At 42.3% G+C, this 20,950-nt stretch overlaps 1 protein-coding gene across 5 annotated transcripts in view; it reads left to right on the forward strand.

Moving 5' to 3' along the window:
• LOC132821781 (mediator of RNA polymerase II transcription subunit 12-like protein) overlaps positions 1 to 20,950 on the forward strand; it is a 604,412-nt gene that overhangs the window by 14,036 nt on the left and 569,426 nt on the right. For all 5 annotated transcript variants that reach the window (XM_060834551.1, XM_060834553.1, XM_060834556.1 and 2 more), the window contains exon 2: positions 14,371 to 14,475. In XM_060834551.1, the coding sequence (XP_060690534.1) occupies positions 14,371 to 14,475 (105 nt within the window). The remainder of the gene's footprint in view (positions 1 to 14,370; positions 14,476 to 20,950) is intronic.

The raw sequence follows: 20,950 nt of genomic DNA on the forward strand, positions 1-20,950 counted from the left end.
ATTTAAATTTTCAAGTTTTTAATACTATTTCTAAAACTAATCCCCTCAAACAGCTCAGACCCATAGTCACTGAGTATTGACAAAGAATTCCCTATTTATATAGTGCTGAGGATTTTGGTTTGTATCTATAAATTGTCCTTTTTGATGTCACTACATGGAGGACATGTACAGAACATTGTACGAATGTTTAATTTCATCATGCAATCACACTCATTTTGCACTTAAATAGTCTTTTTTTAATACATATCAGATTCCATGGTAAATGTCTTTTTAATATTCCTAAGTGTAGCCATTTAGAATCCTATTGCACAGGGCCAAACAAAAACCATTTCAGCTCATCGTTTCTGTGCCAGCTTCAAAAGAATTGTCCCACTTCTCTGCCCTATTCCCATAGCCATATCTGCACTTTCACCTGTTGTAGGTTACAGTCCAATTCTCTTTTGAATGTTAGTATTGGTGCTGTCAAATTATGACATCTGAGTAATGCCTCCCTTGCAGATTTTGTTTTCTTTTGCAGTTACCTTACCAGTGTTGCTCTGTCAGTGTAAACAGTTTGTGAACTTGAACAAAAGGTGGCACAGTGGTTAGCTCTGCTGCCTCACGGCGCGAGAGACCTGGGTTCAATTTCCACCTCTGGCAACAGTCTGTGAGGAGTTTGCACATTCTTCCCGTGTCTGCGTGGATTTCCTCTGGGTGCTCCGGTTTCCTCCCACAGTCCAAAGATGTGCAGGTTTAGGTGAATTGGCCATGCTAAATTGCCCGTAGTGTCAGGTGAAAGGGTAAATGTAGGGGAATGGGTCTGGGTGGGTTGATCTTCGGAGAGTCAGTGTGCACTTGTTGGGCCAAAGGGTCTGTTTCCACACTGTAAGTAATCTAATCAAAATTCATGGTAATGCTGTCCATTGTGTTGAATTCTTTATTGTTCTGTAAGCAATTCTTGTGCTCCGAAGCCAGCAGTGTGAAATGTAACATTCAGAATACACTTGGTTCCAAGAACAGCTGGCTTGCTACATTCAGTTCTGTCCAGCAGTGTAGAGGAAGGGCTTATTATAAGGGTTTGGATAAATTGTACTGGATAATTTGGGAAGTGGGATCACTGAAGAGGAATGACAGGGTTACAGGATGTGGACGTGCCGGTGTTGGACTGGGGTGGACAAAGTTTAAAAATCACATAACACCAGGTTGGGTTACAGGGTTATAGGAGTGAGAGAATGAGATATACTCCATGTTAGCAGTGTTACAGTTTACTATATTGCTGGGAAGGCAGCAGAAGTACACTGGTTTCGTGTTTGGATCTCTTGTGAGGTGTCGAGAGTGGTTGGATGGCTCAGTGTTCTTAGAACGCGGATGCATGTTTAGGAATTAGCGTGCAACTTGTTGTCTGACTCAGGACTCTGAAGCAGTCTTGAGAGGCTCAAAGTGGGATGGTCACGATTGACTTACTGTCACATGCACTTGTACGTGTGTGCAATGAAAGGTTTTGTTTTGCGTGTAGTACAGGCAGATCATACCATCAAAAAGTGCATTGGGGATAGTAGAACAGAGCGAGGAATACAATGTTACAACTGCGAAGAAGGTGCACAGAGCATGACCAATTAAATGAAACATTTGACAGGTCCATTCAGGAGGCTGATAACTAGGGAAGAAGCTGTTCTTGAATCTGTTCGTCTGTGTGTTTAAGCTTTCTGTATCTTCTGTCTGACAGAGGTTGGAAGAGATTTTAACCGGGTGAGAGGGGTCTTTGATGTTGGCTGCCTTTCTGAGAAGTACAGATGGAGTCAGTGATAGAAGGTTGCATGATAGACTGAGCAACTCTCTAGTTCACAGTTCTAGGCAGAGCAGTTGCTGTACCAAGTCATGATGCATCCAGGTAGTGCTTTCTACAGTTGATTTTATAAAAATTGGAAACTCTTCCGCACTTGTTGAGTTTCCTTAGCCACTTGAGGAATCTGGAGTGTTGTTGCACTTTCTCATCAGTGTGGGTGGACCAGGACAGATTGTTGATGATTGTCACAAGTCGGAACTTAATACATCTATATCTTGGGTGTGAGTTCAAAAGTCGGTAAACAGTATTTCCTGGGCGTGGCTGATCATGCTGAATGGGGGTGGGGTGGGGAGGAGCATGAAAGAGAACACGGCCTGGACTACTGAGAGATCTAGTATAATATGTGAGGCGCTGGAGTGATTTCTGTGAGTAAGTGCAGGAATGAGGTTTCTGAATCTAGGGGAGTGCAGATTAAAGAAAGGAGGAAGATTGACAGATGTAGTCGCTCAGGTACTCCATGATCTAAAGATCTTCACTTGGTAGATCGGCAAAAGTGAAGAATTGTCATCCCTTGTGCAGTTGAATGAGATTTGATGACCCACCTTTATAATTACAGTTTGGGGGAATTACTGAGCCATCTGTCTTGATTCTGTTTGCTATTGATGTGCTCTCTGGGCTGTTCAGTCACAGTCTATTATCCATAGTTTCCAAAGTTAATTCTGGATGTGAGCAGTAAGTTGTACATGCCATTTAACTTGTGTTATTACTGTACAACGTTAGAACTATATCTTGTCTGTTCAAAACAATGGAACAGTGTAGCTTCATTCTATTGGTCGGTCCCCAGGATTTTGCACTTTGTCCACTTCAAAAACTGAGTTGCTGGTCCATAGCCAGGTCCTAACATAAAGTTTATCTGTCTGGGATCATAACTCCAGAGTTTGTAAACTCTGGAAATGCAAGGTGAGGAAATACCTTTCTTTCATACTGTGAGAAGTCTGCCTTTGGAATGCAGTGCCTAGATGTGGGCCGAGTTATGTTCAATTGAGGCATGGGTTGGTAATTTAAACGGAAACGATGTGTGGGGGCATGGAGTAAAGGCAGGAGCTTGGCACCAAGTGCAAATGTTCAGAGAGCTGGTGTTCCACACATTAGGCTCAATAACCATCCTCCACAGTGTAACATACCTGTGATGTTTTTGGGGGAAGGAAATCTTGTCTTTAAAGTATGGAGAAAAATATGGGGAGAATGCAAACTGGTTTGAAACCTGTTCAGATTGATTTGGCAGACCATTTTAAGAAAATCATTCAATGACACATGATAAGTGACGGTATATTGTTATGGTGGCAACACTTTCGTTATTTCTCACCACAAAGTGGTACGATATCAAGATATAACTCAGCATGACTTAGTTGGTAGCATCTTCGGCTTTTGAGTCAGAAAGCTGTGGGTTCTCTGCTCTCTACATAGGAGCAGGTGCATATCAGAGTCCCTCAAGCCTGTGCGATTATAGTTGTTCTGCAGTATTTTACCTGCATCTACCCACCTTTTGGTTTCAGAGTTCCCAAATCATAAAGTCATGCAGCATGGGAACAGACCCTTTGGTCCATGCTGACCAAGTTTCCCAAACTAAACTAGTTCCAATTCTCTGCATTTGGCTCCCATCCCTCTAAACCTTTCCTATTCATGTACGGCATCTGGTTGGATATAAATGTTGTAATTATACCTGCCTCCACCACTTCCTTTGGCAGTTCCTTCCACATTAAGATGCAGCCGCTGTGAGGAAAACAAGTTACTACTTGGGTCCCTTAAAAATCTTTCCTCTCTCATTTTAATATGCTCCCTAGTTTTGAACTGCCCTATTGTAAGGAAAGGACATTGACAATTGTATCAAACTCCACTTTGTTTCTGACCTCCATCTTCAGTTTTTTTTTGGGAGAGAGTTTTCTGCAATGTTCTGTGTGAAATGTTAAGATTTTCAGATTCTCCCAATTTTTAAAGACCTGTCCTGTCATTCTGGTCTCTTTCACTGTAGTTTCACTCCATCATCTTTTTTCTATTTAAAGACTTTAAGCAATTGACGTGTTAGGATTAATTTGTCATATGCAAGGGAGTTCAAGTCTAGTCTATGCAATCTATCCTCAACAACATAATCCTTCTTTGACCCAATATTATTCTGATAAATCTTTTATTTTTATTCATTATGGGATGAGGGCTAGGCCAGAATTTATTGCCTGGCCCTAATTGCTCAGAGGACAGTTAAGAGTCAACCATATTGCTGAGGGTCTGGAGTCTCTTGTAGGCCAAACCAGGTAAGGATGGCAGTTTAGTGAACTTTGGTGGTTGGAAAAACCCATCTATGCTGCCATAGTCTCTCCCATTAGATTAATTCAAACTTTTTTTTTGTTGGATTCATATTCCACCAATTGCCATGGTCCCCAGGAGATTATCTGGGTCTCTGGATTATTAGTCTATTGATAGTACCAATAAACCATCCCCTCCCCCAACCAAAGGGTTACATTCCTTCCAGGCAGAAAAAAAAGTTATCTGCCACACCAAGTACAGTTTTCAAATGAGTGAAACAAGATATTTATACCATTGTGACATAAAATGCAAAATAGATAAAAGTTTTAATTCCACTGACACAAATGCTAACATTTAATTTTTAAATATGTCTGCTTGTTTGGAAGTGTAAGTTTGTTATTTGCATACATGGAAACCTTCAATCTTGCAGCTCCTTCAGTTTGTAGGTTGTCACCATTTGCAAAATCTTCTGATTGTTAAATAGATCAATCATTTAAATTGTTAATGGGGAGTGGGTATAGCTGGCAGGTCCAGCATGTATTGCCCATCTCTAATAGCCCTGGAGAAGGTTGGGATGGGCTTTTTTTTTCTTGAACCACTGGTCGTCTTGGGCTGTAGGGGCAGCCCCAATAATGTTGGGAAGGTATTTCCAGGGTCTGACTCAATGAGTACGAAGAAATGGCAACATTGTTCCAACACTGGATAGTGTGAGAGTTGGTGAAGAGGATATGGGTGTAGCCTTCCTAGAGGTTGCTGATTGGAAATTGTTCTTAAAAAACATTGGTGATTATTGCAGTACATCTTGGAGATGGTGGTGAAGGATGTGATAGTTAGAGGTGCCAGTCAAGGAGGTGGTGGTCGGGGCTGCTTTGTCCTCGATAGCTGCTTGAGTTCTGAAACTGCACCCACCCAGGCAAGTGGGGAATATTGCATCACACTCCTAACTTCTCCCTTGTAAAAGTGGAAAGGCATTTGAGTCACAAGGTGCGTTCTCACTGCAGGATTTGTAGGGGCTGACCTGCTCGTGTGCCCGCTATTTGCATGTTTGGTCCACTTCAGTTTCTGGTCAATGGTAACGCCCAGGATGGTTATAGTGGGGAAATTCAATGATAGGAATGCCATTAAATGTCAAGGGATAATAGTTGGTTGCTTGTCAGCACTTAAGTGGCATGAGTACTCCCTGCCTCTTATCAGCCCAAGCCTAGAGGTTGTCTAGGTGTTGCTGCGCATGGACATGGACTGCTTTAAAGTCTGTGGAATTATAAATTGATTGGCTTTCTGGGGGAACTCAGAATGAGTGTGAGAAAGGTATTCCTTTTGCAAGTGCTGTTTGATAGCATTGTCAAAGATAGTGTCTATCACTGATGATCAAGAATGGATTGATAGTGTGGTATGATTAGCCAGGTTTGATTAGTCCTGCTTTTTATGCATAGGATCTCACTCTGCAATTTTCTGCATTTATCGGGTAAATGCCAGTGTTGTAACTGCAATGGAACAGCTCGGCAGGGGTGCAGCTAGTTTGGGTGCATGAGCCTTCAATACTATTGCCAGAATATTGTTAGGGCCATATCTTTTACAACGGGCAGCACCTTCTTTTTTTTTCTTTGGTATTGAAGTGATTGAAGACTGATACCTGTTATGCTGGGATCCTCAGTGGAGGCCTAGATTTCCTGGATCTGCTGTCAGTCAATGCTGCTTGGTTACAAAGGCCGAGTTTTTCTGCTTGTATGGATGTGAAGAGGTTTGATGTTGTTCTTGCCACCCAAATAGAGAAAAAAACAACTAAAGACTCAGACAATCAAACATACAAGGATGTTGCGAGGGTTGAAGAGTTGGAGCTACAGGAGAGGCTGAATAGGCTCGGGCCTATTTTCCTTGGAATGTCAGTGACCTTATAGAGGTTTATATAATCATAAGGGGCATGGATAAGGTGAATAGCCAAGGTCTTTTTCCATGGGGTGGGGTTGTCAAAAACTAGAGGACATTGGTTCGGGAGAAGGGGGTAAGATTTAACAGAGACCTGAGGGGCAACTTTTTCACACACAAAATGGTCAGCATGGATGAGTTGGACTGAAAGGGTTTGTTTCCATGCTGTACATCTGACTCTATCATACTTGTATGGAATGAGTTGCCTGAGGTGGAGGCTGGTACAATTATAGCATTTAAAAGGATGGGGATATGAAAGGAAGGACTTAGAGGGATATGGGCCAAATTCTGGCTAATGGAACTAGATTAATTTAGGATAGTGTTGACAAGTTGAACTGAAGAGTCTGTTTCCGTGCTGTACAGCTGTGCCCCTATGTGGAACCTTGTGTACATAAATTGCTGCAACAGCTGGGATTATGTTACTAACTGGTCTGTGACCTGCTTTTTTTGGGACTTGCTAAGTTTTAAAAAAAAATTCATGGGAAGTGGTTTTGCTGTCTTATTTGTTTATTGTTTGTCCTGTTGAGAAGGTGGCGATGAGCTGCTGCAGTCCACATCAGGTACATAGACCTATAATGGGAAGGAGTTCCAGAATTGTGGGCCATTGACAATGAAGGAGCATCCAGGTCAGGGTGGTGAGGGGCTCGGAGAGGAACTTGCAGATGATGATATTTCTGTGTATCTTCTGCCATTATCCTTCCCAATGGTCGTGGTTGCAGATTTGGCAGATGCCGTGTAAGGAGCCTTGGTGAATTTGTGCAGTAGATCTTGTGGATGGTACACGCTGCTGCTGCACATCTGTGGTTGAGGAAGTGGATGTTTTTTTGGAGAGTTGCTTCATAGATTAAAGTTCTTTTTCTGTTTTCTTTATTAGTTATGGAGAAGAGCGTGTGATAGAGATGTACAGCACAGAAACAGACCTTTTGGTCCAACTTGTCCAAACCGATCAGATATTCTAAATTGATCTAATTCCATTTCCCACCATTTGGCCTGTATCCCTCTAAATCATTCCTATTCATATACCCATCCAGATGCCTTTTAAATGTTGTAATTGTACCAGCCTCCACCACTTCCTCTGGCAGCACATTCCATACATGTGCCACCCTTTGTGTGAAAAAGTTGCCCCTGAGGTACCTTTCCTAAACCTTTTTCCCTCTCTCCTTTTAAATGTATGTCCTAGAGCTCTGGACTCCTCCACCCCAATGAGTCAGAATTGTGTGCTACAGTACACAAGATAGGAGAATATAGTTGGGGAAAACTTATTTGTTCACTAAATATCTCTGGCTGAATAAAACCTGGAAAAATAGATACTAACTTAAATTTAAACTCCCACTGCATAATTCCTGTAAAACTGGGTTCTTCTTAATCTGTGAGTCTGTTTTCTAAGAAGCTTTTATTGACTGTGAGAACCATTATCAGAAAGTCAAGATCTTAAAAGACAAAGACAAGTCCTTCAGAAATATTTCTTTTCGTGGAACGTTTGAACTGTGCTCTGAAACAAATACTTTTGGAGCAGCTGTCTTGAAGCTTCATTTGAATTTGTTTAACCCACATTTTATTTCAAATATCATTGGAATTTGAAGAGCACCTCAAGGTAATGCATGCTGATTTGTGAAGTGTTCATGTTGCAGAAGTACTTTATTCTCAACGAAACCTGTTTAATTTTTATTCTATCTTTTTATCATTGCCTGGCTCACTTGAGTTTAAGGGGTCTGCTCAATTATAGCTCAGTGGATGTTGACATTCCGATATTTGCCCGAGTCCCTACAACAGTTTGTGTTTACATAGTGCCTTTTAATGTAGAAAAGCATTCCAAAGTGCTTTCAGGCCAAAATCTGGAGTGAGCCATGACAGGAGACGTTAGGAGAAATTGACCCCAAGCTTGGTCAGAGAGGTGAGCTTTATGTCTCTGCCATTTTGCCCATTATTCCCATGTGAAACTAGTGTTGCAGGGCATTTGGTCTGGCAACACCGTTTTGGCCAAGTACACTCCTCTTCCTGGAAACCCAAACAGCCACTTCTCGCCTCTGGGAATGGCCAACAAATAATCGGAAACTGAAATTGTAGTCATGATGTGGATGTGCTGGTGTTGGACTGGGGTGGACAAAGTTAAAAATCGCACGACACCAGATTATAGTCCAACAGGTTTATTTGGAAGCATAAGTTTTCAGAGTGCTCCTCCTTCATCAGATGGTTATCTGATGAAGCAGCTGATGAAGGAGCACTGCTCCGAATGCTAGTGCTTTCATGTAAACCTGTTGGACTATAACCTGGTGTTGTGTGATTTTTAACTTTGAAATTAAAATTTTAGCTTGGGAATGTTATCGCGCAATCATGGCCTTGCCCCTCGAAATTAGTTAACTCTGGAACAGTTTCTGTCCATCTAGTCTGTAGTCCACAGTATAGTATGTGGCAGTGAAGTTGGCCAATAAGTAGACAACTCATGCAAGTGTCCAGTAACTTGCATTCTCAGTGGAAAAAAAAACTCTTCCTTTCTCTTCACAGAACCATACATTTGTTTAGGATCAACTTTTCTTTAACCGTGTTAATTTAACATTTCAGAATTGGTATCACTTTGGTTAAATTTAACTATTATGTTGGTTTAATTGGACTTAAATAGACTAAAATGAACTAGTGGCAATTTAACTGAGCATTTTACTTAATAGCAAACTTTACCTGCTATGGGTTTGCTGTTTTTAAAAAATAAATTCTTAGTCAGCTGATGCGTATTGTGTAATGTAATGCTTCATTAGCTTTGTCCCTGTTCATTTGCCTCTTCCTGATCATCACCTCATAGGAAGTCAAACATTTGAGGTTTGGCGGACTATTTGGCAGAAACTGCAAGGTCAAGCTCCCACAGTCTCTGCTTTTGTTTGCGGGTGCTAGTATACTGTGATCCCTCTCTCTGCTGCTTCCACTCTTCTCCCCTGTGGAGAACTGCATCATCAGAAATTGCACCTTTTCAACAAGCTGTTGAAGTGAAGCCCACATACCTCATCGACTGCAATGTTTCTCAACGTTGTCAGTGTGGCCATGTGTAAAAATATAGTTCACTTGTCAATTGAACACTGTAGGTTAGTCTAAGAAAATGACAGTGCCTTTTAATGCAGGTGTCATTTGTCTTTTTTGGAAGCCTGTAAAGCAAGGTGAGCAGGAAAGTTTTAACATCCTAGCTAATCTTATTTCCCCTTATGGGCGGCACGGTGGCACAGTGGTTAGCACTGCTGCCTCACAGCGCCTGTAGACCCGGGTTCAATTCCCGACTCAGGCGACTGACTGTGTGGAGTTTGCACGTTCTCCCCGTGTCTGCGTGGGTTTCCTCCGGGTGCTCCGGTTTCCTCCCACAGTCACAAAGATGTGCGGGTCAGGTGAATTGGCCAAGCTAAATTGCCCGTAGTGTTAGGTAAGGGGTAAATGTAGGGGTATGGGTGGGTTGCGCTTCGGCGGGTCGGTGTGGACTTGTTGGGCCGAAGGGCCTGTTTCCACACTGTAAGTCTAATCTTAACCAGACAAGATTAACCAGTCAATTGCTGTATTGTTGTTTGATGACCCTGACTTTACATTTTATTTATTATATCGGCCTACTAAACAGTAGTGGTTGTAACTCACTAGCTAATAGGCATTTTGTGATGTGCTCTGATTTCAAGCAGACCTTGTGCCAAATTAAAGAAGTAAGAAAGTGGAGCGTTTAGATAGGCCTGATATGAAGTATAACTGGAAGTTCTTTACTGCCTAAGAAGTCTTTTGGAAGTGTAGTCATACAGCACGGAAACAGACTCTTCCATAATCCCAAACTAAGCAAGTCGCATCTATCTGAGCTTGGCCCATATTACTTCTGAACACTTCATAATGTATTTATCCAAAAGTCTCTTAGACATTATAACTATACGTGCTCCACCACGTCCTCTGGAATTCCATTCCACACACAAATCGCTCTTTTTTTTTAAAAGGAAGTATTGCCCCTCATGTCTTTTTTTTCTAAAATCTTTCTCCTCCTCACCTTTGTAAAAATATGACCCACTAGTGTTGAAATCCCCCACCCTAGGAAAAGATACCTGCCATTCACGTTTTTCAATGCAGCTCATGACTTTATAAACTTCAATCTCTGACACTCCAGTGAGAAAAGTCACTACTGTGAAGGAAGGGTTGTGGAGGAGAAAGCTGTGGTGCCAGAATAGTCTCTTTAAAGTGATTAAAGGGTTTAATAGGTAGATTAGATTAGATTAGACTTACAGTGTGGAAACAGGCCCTTCGGCCCAACAAGTCCACACCGAACCGCCGAAGCGCAACCCACCCATACCCCTACATTTACCCCTTACCTAACACTACGGGCAATTTAGCTTGGCCAATTCACCTGACCCGCACATCTTTGTGCCTGTGGGAGGAAACCGGAGCACCCGGAGGAAACCCACGCAGACACGGGGAGAACGTGCAAACTCCACACAGTAGCTTGAAAGGTGTCTAATACGAACAGTTGTAAAGTTCGGGGAGGCAATGATCTTGAGGTATTATCATTAGATGATTAATCTGGGGACCCGGGTTCAAATCCTGAAGCAGAAGGTGATGGAATTTGAATTCTGTTTTGGGGAAAAAAAACTGGAATTAGGAATCTAATGATGACCATGAAACCGTTCCTGCTTGCAAGAAAAATCCATCTGGTTCACTAATATCCTTTAGGGATGGAATTTGTTGCCCTTACCTGGTCTGGCCTACATGTGAATCCAGACCCAAAGCAATGTGGGTGACTCTTTCTGGACAATTAGGGATAGACGATAAAAATGCTGGCCCAACCAGTGATGCCAGAATCCCATGAATGATTTGACATTTTTTTTAAAAAATGGAGTCACCAGTAAATTTTGTAAGGCTTTCAGGACGAATTTCTTTCTGTCAGAGAATGTGCAACTTCGTTTGGGGGCAAATAAAATTCATGTATTTAAGGTGAAATTAGGAACACATGTGCAGGAGAGAAGTTTAGGTTATCTTAGATTAGATTCAATTCCCTACAGTGTGGAGACCGGCCCTTCTGCCCAACCAGTCCACACCGACCCTCTGCGTAACCCACCCAGACCCATTTCCCTCTAACTAATGCATCTAACACTATGGGCAATTTGGCATGGTTTATTCACCTGACCGGCACATCTTTGGATTGTGGGAGGAAACCCACGTAGACACGGGGAGAATGTGCAAACTGCATGTGGGCAGTTGGCCAAGGCTGGAATCGAACCTGGGACCCTGGTGCTGTGAGGCAGCAGTGTACTGCCCTAAGTGCATCTTGTAACTTTTTAAACTGCAAGCTGTGGATTTTTTTTTTATTTTTTACAGATTTTCTGGATATTTTGCTGCTCTTGGCATTTGCTGCTGGCAACACTGCACAGCTCACAGTCAAAGGGCTATTATTTGGTAGAATCTTTAACTCAAATGATTCTCAGTGCTACTTAGTCTCATATTCTTCCTCTTATTGTCAAAGAACAACATCGCAGCATTACTGTATATGCATTGCCTTGATTTTCAATTTGCCAAACTTTCCTGGTATTCCAGTTAGAGCAGCCCAACTTCCATCTCAGCTTATGAGTTCTGAGAAAGGGTTACTCTACCTGAAAAGTAAATGCTGATTTCTCTCCATAGATGCTACCAGACCTGCTGAACTTTTCCAGCAATTTGTTTTTATTGCATGTCAGTTTGTAGCCCCCAAATAATGACAAATATGTCATCTCTTAGAAGTTGCAAACCCACATTCTGTTCAGTCCAAGAATAAGACTTTTTTTTTCCCTTCCACGTAATCATCACTGAGCCAAAGTACTTTTATAGAAGACTCTCGAGTGGTTTCATGGTGTAGGTGTGCCTGCATGATTTTCCAAGAAAGGTAGTCAGGCATGTTTAAATATATTAAATCTTTTGTTAATGATCTTTGATTTATTTTAAGTGTGGTTTTCTGCAGTAAATTAGTTCATTATTTGTTACCCAAAGCAGCCTGGTTGACTTGTTTCTGTTACTGAGCTAGATGTAAGAGTGTGGCGCTGAAAAAGCACAGCGGGTCAGGCAGCATCTGAGGAGCAGGACAATTGACGTTTCGGGCATAAGCCCTTCGTCCCTCTCGACTCTGACCTCCAGCATCTGCAGTCCTCACTTTCTCCTGAGCTGGATGTAATCTGGTACAATATATTTGGTAATATCCCTTTTTTTTTACAATCTATCCCTTTTTAAATTCAGACTTTGCTCACCCAGAGGAGTGGAACGTGGAAACGGGTCAGTTTCATTAACTTGGTCATGATAAATATGCTGGGTATTCTGTTAAACTAATATTTAGGTCATTCTGTATCATTGCTAAATGGAGCTGGAGATCTATATTTGACTTTGCTAGAATTTTAAGGGCTCTGCACTGGTTCGAGCCTGTCGTGTCTAAATAATACATTATTCTATGGATTGTGTGACTTTGTTCCTTTTCTTTATTTCTCCTATTTGACTTGATGTGAGGGAAAGCACGGCAAATTGTACGTTGTGTGTTTATGAAGGACATCTGTAATATTCTTCAAACTAGGATTAGTCCAGTTTGTGTTAATAATAATAAAAGGCTTGTTTCACTTTCACAGTAGGACAATTTTTAAAGCAATTTCCTGTCATTTTTGAAGGAGACGTTAAATAACATGATTGGTGGGCAAATGCTGTGAAATTTCTAATTGTCTTTACTCGGGAATGAATTCTTATGCGTCTGATATTGGATTTTAACATTTTTTTTCAAGCAATAGGGGGCAAGTTCCAGAGTGGGCGGCAAATGTGCCATTGACTGTGGAAAATACCCAGAGGGGACATTTAATGAGTTGTCTAGCCCTGTGGCAACCCTACACAGAGCAAAACTAAATGAGGGGGAAAGGTTGCTGTGTCTGCTTATGAATCGCTCAACCTTGTACAGAAAGTGGTGTGTTTTGTTGCATCGTGGAATCATTGATACACTGTATTTTGAAAACTGCATTGTCATGTCAGTGAAGTTCATATCTCTTTGATGTATAATCCAAAACCCTCATGCACTTCAAGGTAATGCCATCCGTTGATTATTACAGTGCACTCGTTTTGAAGAGCTACCTTTTTTTTAAGAAAAAAAGAAATTAAGTATCACCTGGTTTTGAGACTCAACTAAATTATAATCTGCTGTGTTCCTAATATGGTGAAGGACCTTCCTGTTATTAGTTGAATTGCAATGTAGTTGAGTTTGCAATGGCTGAACAGGCTGGGGCTGTTTTCCCTGGAGCGTTGGAGGCTGAGGGGTGACCTTATCGAGGCTTACAAAATTATTAGGGGCATGGATAGGATAGGGTCGGAGTCCAGAACTAGAGGGCATAGGTTTAGGGTGAGAGGGGAAAGATATAAAAGAGACCTAAGGGGCAACTTTTTCACGCAGCGGGTGGTACTTGTATGGAATGAGTTGCCAGAGGAAATGGTGGAGGCTGATACAATTGCAACATTTTAAGAGGCATTTGGACTGGTATATGAATAAGAAGGGTTTGGAGGGATATGGGCCGGGTGCTGGTAGGTGGGACTAGATTGGTTAGGGATATCTAGTCGGCGTGGACAGGTTGGACCGAAGGGTCTGTTTCCATGCTGTACATCTCTACGACTCTTTGATTCTATGACTTACCAGTAAAGACCTGATCACCATCTTCCATTGTCAAATCAACATGCTGATCTTTTGCTGAAGACGCAGTGATGGTTTACATTGATGGTACAATGCTGGAAAGCTACTGCTAGTGTGGCTAAAGTAGTCAATTTGTCTCCCAAGTTCTGGTCAGTGTAACACAAATGAAAAACATAAGGCGAGATGAACAAAAAAAAGGCATGTGGCTTTGTAAATTCTTCAATAGTGTGACGGAAGCGAAAGTGTATTTTTGGGGCCGGAGGGTGGATTCAGGTCTGTTCTGAAGTGGGTATATTGTGCCTTACTATTTATTATATATATACACACACACACACACACACACACACACACACACACACACACACACACACACACACACACACACACACACACACACCAACAGTCAGTGTCTGTGACATTCAGTATGCATGAGTTTTTTTGGTTTGGAAATAAGTCTGTTTGCATAATGAGTAAACAAAAGATGCCATTTCACAACAAAACAGAAAGTTACCAATTCAGCATCCTTTCTTTCCAAGCGACTACTAAGACTGCAAGCTAATGTTGAAGAAATAAATTTGTCTGTACATAAGGATGTTCTGCATTACCCTTGACTGCTCCATTTTCAGTTGGATGTGTCCTGACTTTAATGAGTGGAGTTTGTAGATGGAGAGGCTCTTTCTGCAGTCATCAGTGCAGCATTTCACAAACTCTACTCCGTTCAACTGATCCATTGTCTCTTCTTTTGTAGGACGAGTTGACTGCAGTGAATGTAAAGCAGGGTTTTAACAATCAGCCGGCTTTCTCTGGAGATGAGCATGGTTCAGCAAGGAACATTGTCATCAACCCAGCAAAGGTGAGGCATGTCTCTGGTCACGTTGAATTGATCTGACGGCTAGAATATATCTTTAGTGATGGTGGATGGACTCAGACTTGAAATGAAAAAAACAATTTGAGTCATCCCCTCATATTGTGTTTTGCATTTCTAAATGCCCATGATGTTCAACCCTTTTTATTGCTTTATAACCCATGGCTCAGTTTTAGTTAAGCTGTTTTCTTTCTTAATTATTGGAGTGTTACACTGCAGAATGAGGCCATTACTCTCATCCTCAATGAAGAGCACCGCACTCTTCGACTCTGATCTCCAGCATCTGTAGTGCTCACTTTTTCTCTCATTAATCTCATTCTGTCTCTGCTGACACTCCAAAGAATCTATTCATGTGCTGCCCATCCACCACATCCCTATATATACATCTCCTGCTTCAGATATTTAAAACATTTAAAAATGTACAATTTATGGCACAGTAGGAGGACGCTCATGTTTGTAGTCAATTCCCATCTCCTAGCATTTGGTCCATATTCCTGGAAGTTACAGGACTTTCCTTTCTGTTCAGTGACACGGATGCTCAGTAGTTAACGCTGCTGCCTCACCAAACCAGGGACCCAGGTTCAATGCCACCCTCTGGTGACTGACTGTGTGGGGTTTGCGCATTTTCCCCGTGTCTGTGTGGATTTCCTCCGAGTGCTCCAATTTCCTAATATAGTCCAAAGACGTGCAGACTAGGTGAATTGGCAATGGGAGATGCAAGGTTATGGCGATGGGGGTGGGTGTCGGTAGGGACTTGATCAGCTGAATGGCCTACTCCCGCACTGTGGGGATTCGGTTTCTAAATGTGGCATTAGGGCTTCTCCGAATGCTGCCTTTCACGCAATTAGTTCCAGATCCCGGGTGAAACGATTTTTCGTCAGTTCCTCTTTAATCTTTCTACTGATCGTGTTAAATCTAAGCCCATCGGCTAAGGGAGATGGGATCTTCTCATATGGTCTATCCAGGCGCATCACCGCCTTCCCCACCTCCAATCAAATCTCCCCTCCTCAGCCTAGGAGAACAATACCAGGCTGTACAGTCTCTCCAAATTGCTGCAATGTTCCAGCCCTGACAACATCCTTGTAAATCTCCTCTGCATTCCTGTCTCACGCAATAGCTTTCTTTCTGTAATGAGGTGACCAAGACAACAACAACGATGATATTGAGGGAGGGTAGGGGTTGGTCGTCGCTCGATTAAACCTGCTGGGCCATTGGCTTAGTCGCTGCTCTCAATGTTTGATAGTCATTCTCTAATAAGTCAGTAGCAGCCTGCTCAGAGGAAATACTGAATGCATAAATGTAGAGAATACCATGTCAGAGGCTATTAATGGGTTGTCACTGCCACAGGTGAAATTTCCAATGTATACCTTCACAGGTTCGAATCATAGAATTCCCACAGTGTGGAAACAGGCCCTTCGGCCTTACAAGTCCGCACTGTGACCCTCTGAGGGATAACCCAACCAGACTCATTTTCCCTGTACGTTTACTCCTGACTAATGCACCTAACCGACTGATCCCTGAATACTATGGATTCTGGATCAGTGGTGCTGGAAGAGCACAGCAGTTCAGGCAGCATCCGATGAACAGGAAAGTCAACATTTCGGGCAAAAGCCCTTCATCAGGAATAAAGGCAGTGAGCTGGAAGCATGGAGATAAGCTAGGGGAAGGTGGGGGTGGGGAGAGAGTAGCATACCTGGGAGTTGCAGTAAGAGAGGGACTCCGAGATTCTTGTAGAGAGAGGAGAAAAACTTCTTCAAGGATTTCCTGTTCTTCGGATGCTGCCTGAACTGCTGTGCTCTTTCAGCACCACTGATCCAGAATCTGGTTTCCAGCATCTGCAGTCATTGTTTTTACCTGAATACTGTGGGCAATTTAGCACCATCAATTTACCTAACCTGCACATCTTTGAACTGTGGGAGGAAACTGGAGCACCCAGAGGAAACCCCCAAGAATTAAAGAAACCAATATACCAAATGCCTTGTGCTTGAATCACGACTGGATGTTAATACTCACTGCTTTGTTTTGGTTTGGGCAAAGGAATGATTTTCACCTTGTTAGCTTTTGATCTTGTGTAATAAAGATAAGTTATCTTATGTGTGTATTATTTGACATTTCTTTATCAGAAGCTAACAGCACTTTTTCTTCTCCATTAGCATGATCGTTTGACATTCTGCACCACTTGTTAGTTCAGGGTTTTTGAATCTATTACGATGCCTTTATTTAAACATGGGGTTTGTCAAAGCAACAACTGTACCTAGCAGGGATGGTACATTTCCCATCACCAGTATTCTAATGTGTTGTAAGATCTTTTATAAAAGCTCTTAACACTTTTTTTTCACCCCTGGTATTCGGCTTAGATGAAAAAGGGAAATTGGTCTATTTTGGCTGCTTTAACATTCACAAAGAGTTCATGTCACCTCCAGTCTGATGGAGATATTAAATCTAGTGAAACTGACACTACTAGCCATATTTTGGTCTGTAGCCTGTTCTTCTCCCAATGAAGCTGGGACCAGTTAGTACATACCAGTGCTCTCCTAGGGAAGAACACAATAAACTTAATTCTTTTTCTAAACTGTAAGGATCTAATTTGTCTGAGGACAAGGCCAATTTTCCAGACGGGAACTCTTAAATGCACTCGAGGTATGTAAGGTGCTGGGGGGGGAATTGACAAAATGGACCTGGAGAGAATGTTTCCTCGTGAGGCAATGTGGAATGAGAAGTTGTAGTTTAAGGGGTAACAGGTGACACGAGATGAGGCAAAATTATCTCTCTCCAAAGGGCGTCAGTCTATGGAATTCACTATCCCAGAGTGCAGTGGATGCTGGGACAATAAGTAAATTTGGACAGTCTCCTTTAAAGTGATAGATTGAGGATTATGGAGACTGGGCAAGAAAATGGAGTTGAGGCAGAGATGGAATCAGTTATGATAAATTAAATGAGGCGGCTCAGTGGTTAGCACTGCTATCTCACAGCACCAGGGTCCCAGGTTCAATTCCAGCCTCTGGCAACTATCTGTGTGGAGTTTGCATGTTCTCACCATGTCTGCGTGGATTTCCTCCAGGTGCTCTGGTTTCCAAAAGTGTGCAGGTCAGGTGAATTGACCATGTTAAATTGACCACAGTGTGAGGTGCATTAATTAGAGGGAAATGGGTCTGGGTAAGTTACTCTTCGGAGGGTCAGTGTGGACTGGTTGGGCTGAAGGGCCTGTTTCCACATTGTAGGGAATCTAATGTAATGTGGAGCAGGACATTGCATAAAATCTTTTCCACAATTTGAAGGTTTGAATGAGTTTATTTTTTGCCCTCCGTCCTCCTCTCTCTATGGCAGCTGCAAACCAGAGCTTCCAGTGTAGGTAGGGCCAGGAGACCAGCTCTGAATCCACCCCACACAGAACACATTGGGACCCAATGCCAATGGCACCTATCCATGTCGGTGCTACGGATAACAATGGCAGCAACCCCAAGGTTCCCTCCACCATGTGGCTGACTAGGAAACTCTTCCACTCTTACCACCTGCTGCTGCTGCTGTGTGTTGGAAGGATTTACATGTTGAGGCCCGACCTGTATAGCTTTGTTACGAACCCTCCTTCCTTGGGCATCAAGCCCTAGAATGGGACTTGAATGTGAGCATTAGAGTGGCAGAGAATGCAACTTGAAAATGTTGGTTTCAGTTGCAGAGTGCAGAAACAGAGCTGATACTATTACACAAACTCAGTTGCTTGTGGTCCAGTGATAGTGTCCCTACCTCCCTGAGATAGGAGGCACAGGTTCAAGTCCTACCTGGCCCTAGCATCTCTGAACAGGCTGGATAGAAAATATCTGGAGGTGCTGGGGTGGATGAGGTCAGAAGTCACATGACACCAGGTTATAGCCCTACAAGTTTGTTTGAAATTACAAGCTTTGAGAGTGCTGACAAAGGGGCAGTGCTCCAAAAGCTTGTGATTTCGAATAAACTTGTTGGACCATAAGTTGGTGTCATGTGACCTCTGACCTAGAGAATACCTGGAATACAAATGAGTTTGAAGGAACATCTGTATGGCTGAGAACACTATTCCCTGTGAATTTAAGGTCAATGCAGCCAGACAAGCAACTAGTCAATTTGGAAGGACACAGCGACTACGATAAAGGCTGCCTTGGTATTTTTAGATGGATGAGCTAAGACTGGCTGCAACAAGTAATGTTTAACTTGTAAAGATTTAGCAAATGCTTTGAAAAATGGAAATCTTTCATTCAGGATTTTAATTTCAAATGTCTCTCTTTGTTAAATGGAAGATGGCGACAGTTAGCGTTTTTGAAAACCACATGTTTTTGTTGCGCTGTGCATTTTGTTTTCGGAAAATGGACATGTAGTTTTCTTCCCCTGTCATTAAGGACATTAAATTCTATCTTTGGTTTTGCTCTTGGCTGCAATTTTTGTGTCTTGATGCTTCAATGTGATGCACTTATCTCTCTATTGCTGTAATTCAGAGCCTGGAGATTTCTCTCTCTGGGCTGCACCCACTGATTTCTTTCAATAAAGATTTCAACTAGTTGCTGCTGAGCTTAAAGCTTGCCATCTGTGACACTGAGGACAATTTCTTGTGTGGCCAGAGTTGGATTTGCCTGTGTTTTAATTATTCTCCCCTTTTGTTGGTTCAGTAGAACGTTTGGGTTCAAGATTAACCCAGCTGTTGTGTAGTTTAAAAATTCAGCTGTTGAGAATTAGATTACACCAGTACCACTTGGGCTGGAGGAGGAGATGGTGAGATTTCTGGAAAACACTGCAAGCGCTAAGCAGGTCAGTCACCTTTTGTGGAGAGAACGGACCAGCTTAATTGCTGCATCATATGTGCAGAACAAGACCATTGAGCCCATTGTGTCTGTACCAGCTCAGTTGAAAGAGCTATCTAATTAATTCCACTTGTCTATTCACTTTTACTTGCCCTGCAACTCTCTTCAAGTTGACATTCAAAATCTTTTTCTTTCATGTTATAATTGGATCTGCTTCCACTACCCTCTCCTCTCTATTTTCAGGCACTACCTCCCAGTCCACAACTATGTTAAAATAGCTGAAAATGTGTTGCTGGTTAAAGCACAGCAGGTTAGGCAGCATCCAAGGAATAGGAAATTCGACGTTTCGGGCATAAGCCCTTCCTATTCCTTGGATGCTGCCTAACCTGCTGTGCTTTAACCAGCAACACATTTTCAGCTCTGATCTCCAGCATCTGCAGACCTCACTTTTTACTATGTGAAAATACTTGCCTTTATTTCTGCCCTGGTTTTCTCACCAATGACCTTCAACACAGAGTCCTGTGCCACTCTTCCTGTTCATATGGAAGTTTCTGTCTGTCTACTCCTAACAAATCTGCCCATCATTTAGAGTCCTTGGTCTGATTCCAATGTCTGCTTTAGTTACCTTTTGATAGATTTCAATGCAGGTGTCTTAAAAAGTCCAGGGAAATAATTTATCCTGTTCTTTTTTCATTCTAAATTGCCTGTGTTGAATATCTCCAAATCTCATTTCTACATCGTGGCTTTTTGCTGTTCAAACATTATAATCAGGAAATGCTGTTTTTGGCAGGGGAGGAATTAGGAAAGTTTGAGGGTTTAGGGAAAGGTGATTGGGGAAAGATCAGAAGAGTAAGATGAATACTGAGCCCTGCCTCCAGCTCATTGGGTCAAACCACTGCCTATGCTGTATGCTGCCATTTTTCTCTCTTCATTTTGTGGGATGTGGGTGTCACAAGCTGGGCATTTATTGCCCATCCCAAGTTGCCCTTGAAGGTGGTGATGAGCTTCCTTCTTGAACTGCTGCAATCCATTCGCTGTTGGTAGATCTACAACGCCCTTAAGAAGGGAGTTCCAGGATTTTGACCCAGTGACAGTGAAGGAACAGAAAGATATTTCCAAGTCGGGATGGTGTGTGGCTTGGAGGGGAACTTGAACGTGGTGCTCCCAAGTATCTGCTGCCTTTGTCCTTGTAGATGGAAGTGGTCGTGGGTTCAGTTTGGTTCAAAGAGCAAGAATGGGCCCTCGTTTCTGTCCATGTACTTGCTGATATATCCAGTATCCTTGGAGTTGACCAGGCTTTAAATTCTCATTCTGATTAAATTGCATATATGTCTGATTACTGTTAGTTGATGCACTAAAGCAGGGATTGTCACCTCAAAAGGCGAGTCTCTTGCTGGATAAAATTCAAACCCGCAGTAAAAATTATAAGCGCAAAAATGGTAGAATTGCTTTGGCTTGACATTCTGGGCTTTTGGAACTTTAATATGGCCATTTCTAATCGTCATTTATCTAATTATTGCAATGTGGTTAAATCTGTCACTTGAATTGTCATGGCAGATGCTTTCCAGAGTTGGAATAAAACTGAAGCGGTGGTAAAAGATTGGAGGGATAAAAAAAATATAAGATCTCTATTCACCAGTTGAACTAAGAGCTCAGTTTGGCTCAAGTCAGCCGCGGGACTTGGCAGTATCACT

Source organism: Hemiscyllium ocellatum, chromosome 13 (assembly GCF_020745735.1).
Source record: "Hemiscyllium ocellatum isolate sHemOce1 chromosome 13, sHemOce1.pat.X.cur, whole genome shotgun sequence".
Classification (NCBI taxonomy): Eukaryota; Metazoa; Chordata; class Chondrichthyes; order Orectolobiformes; family Hemiscylliidae; genus Hemiscyllium; species Hemiscyllium ocellatum.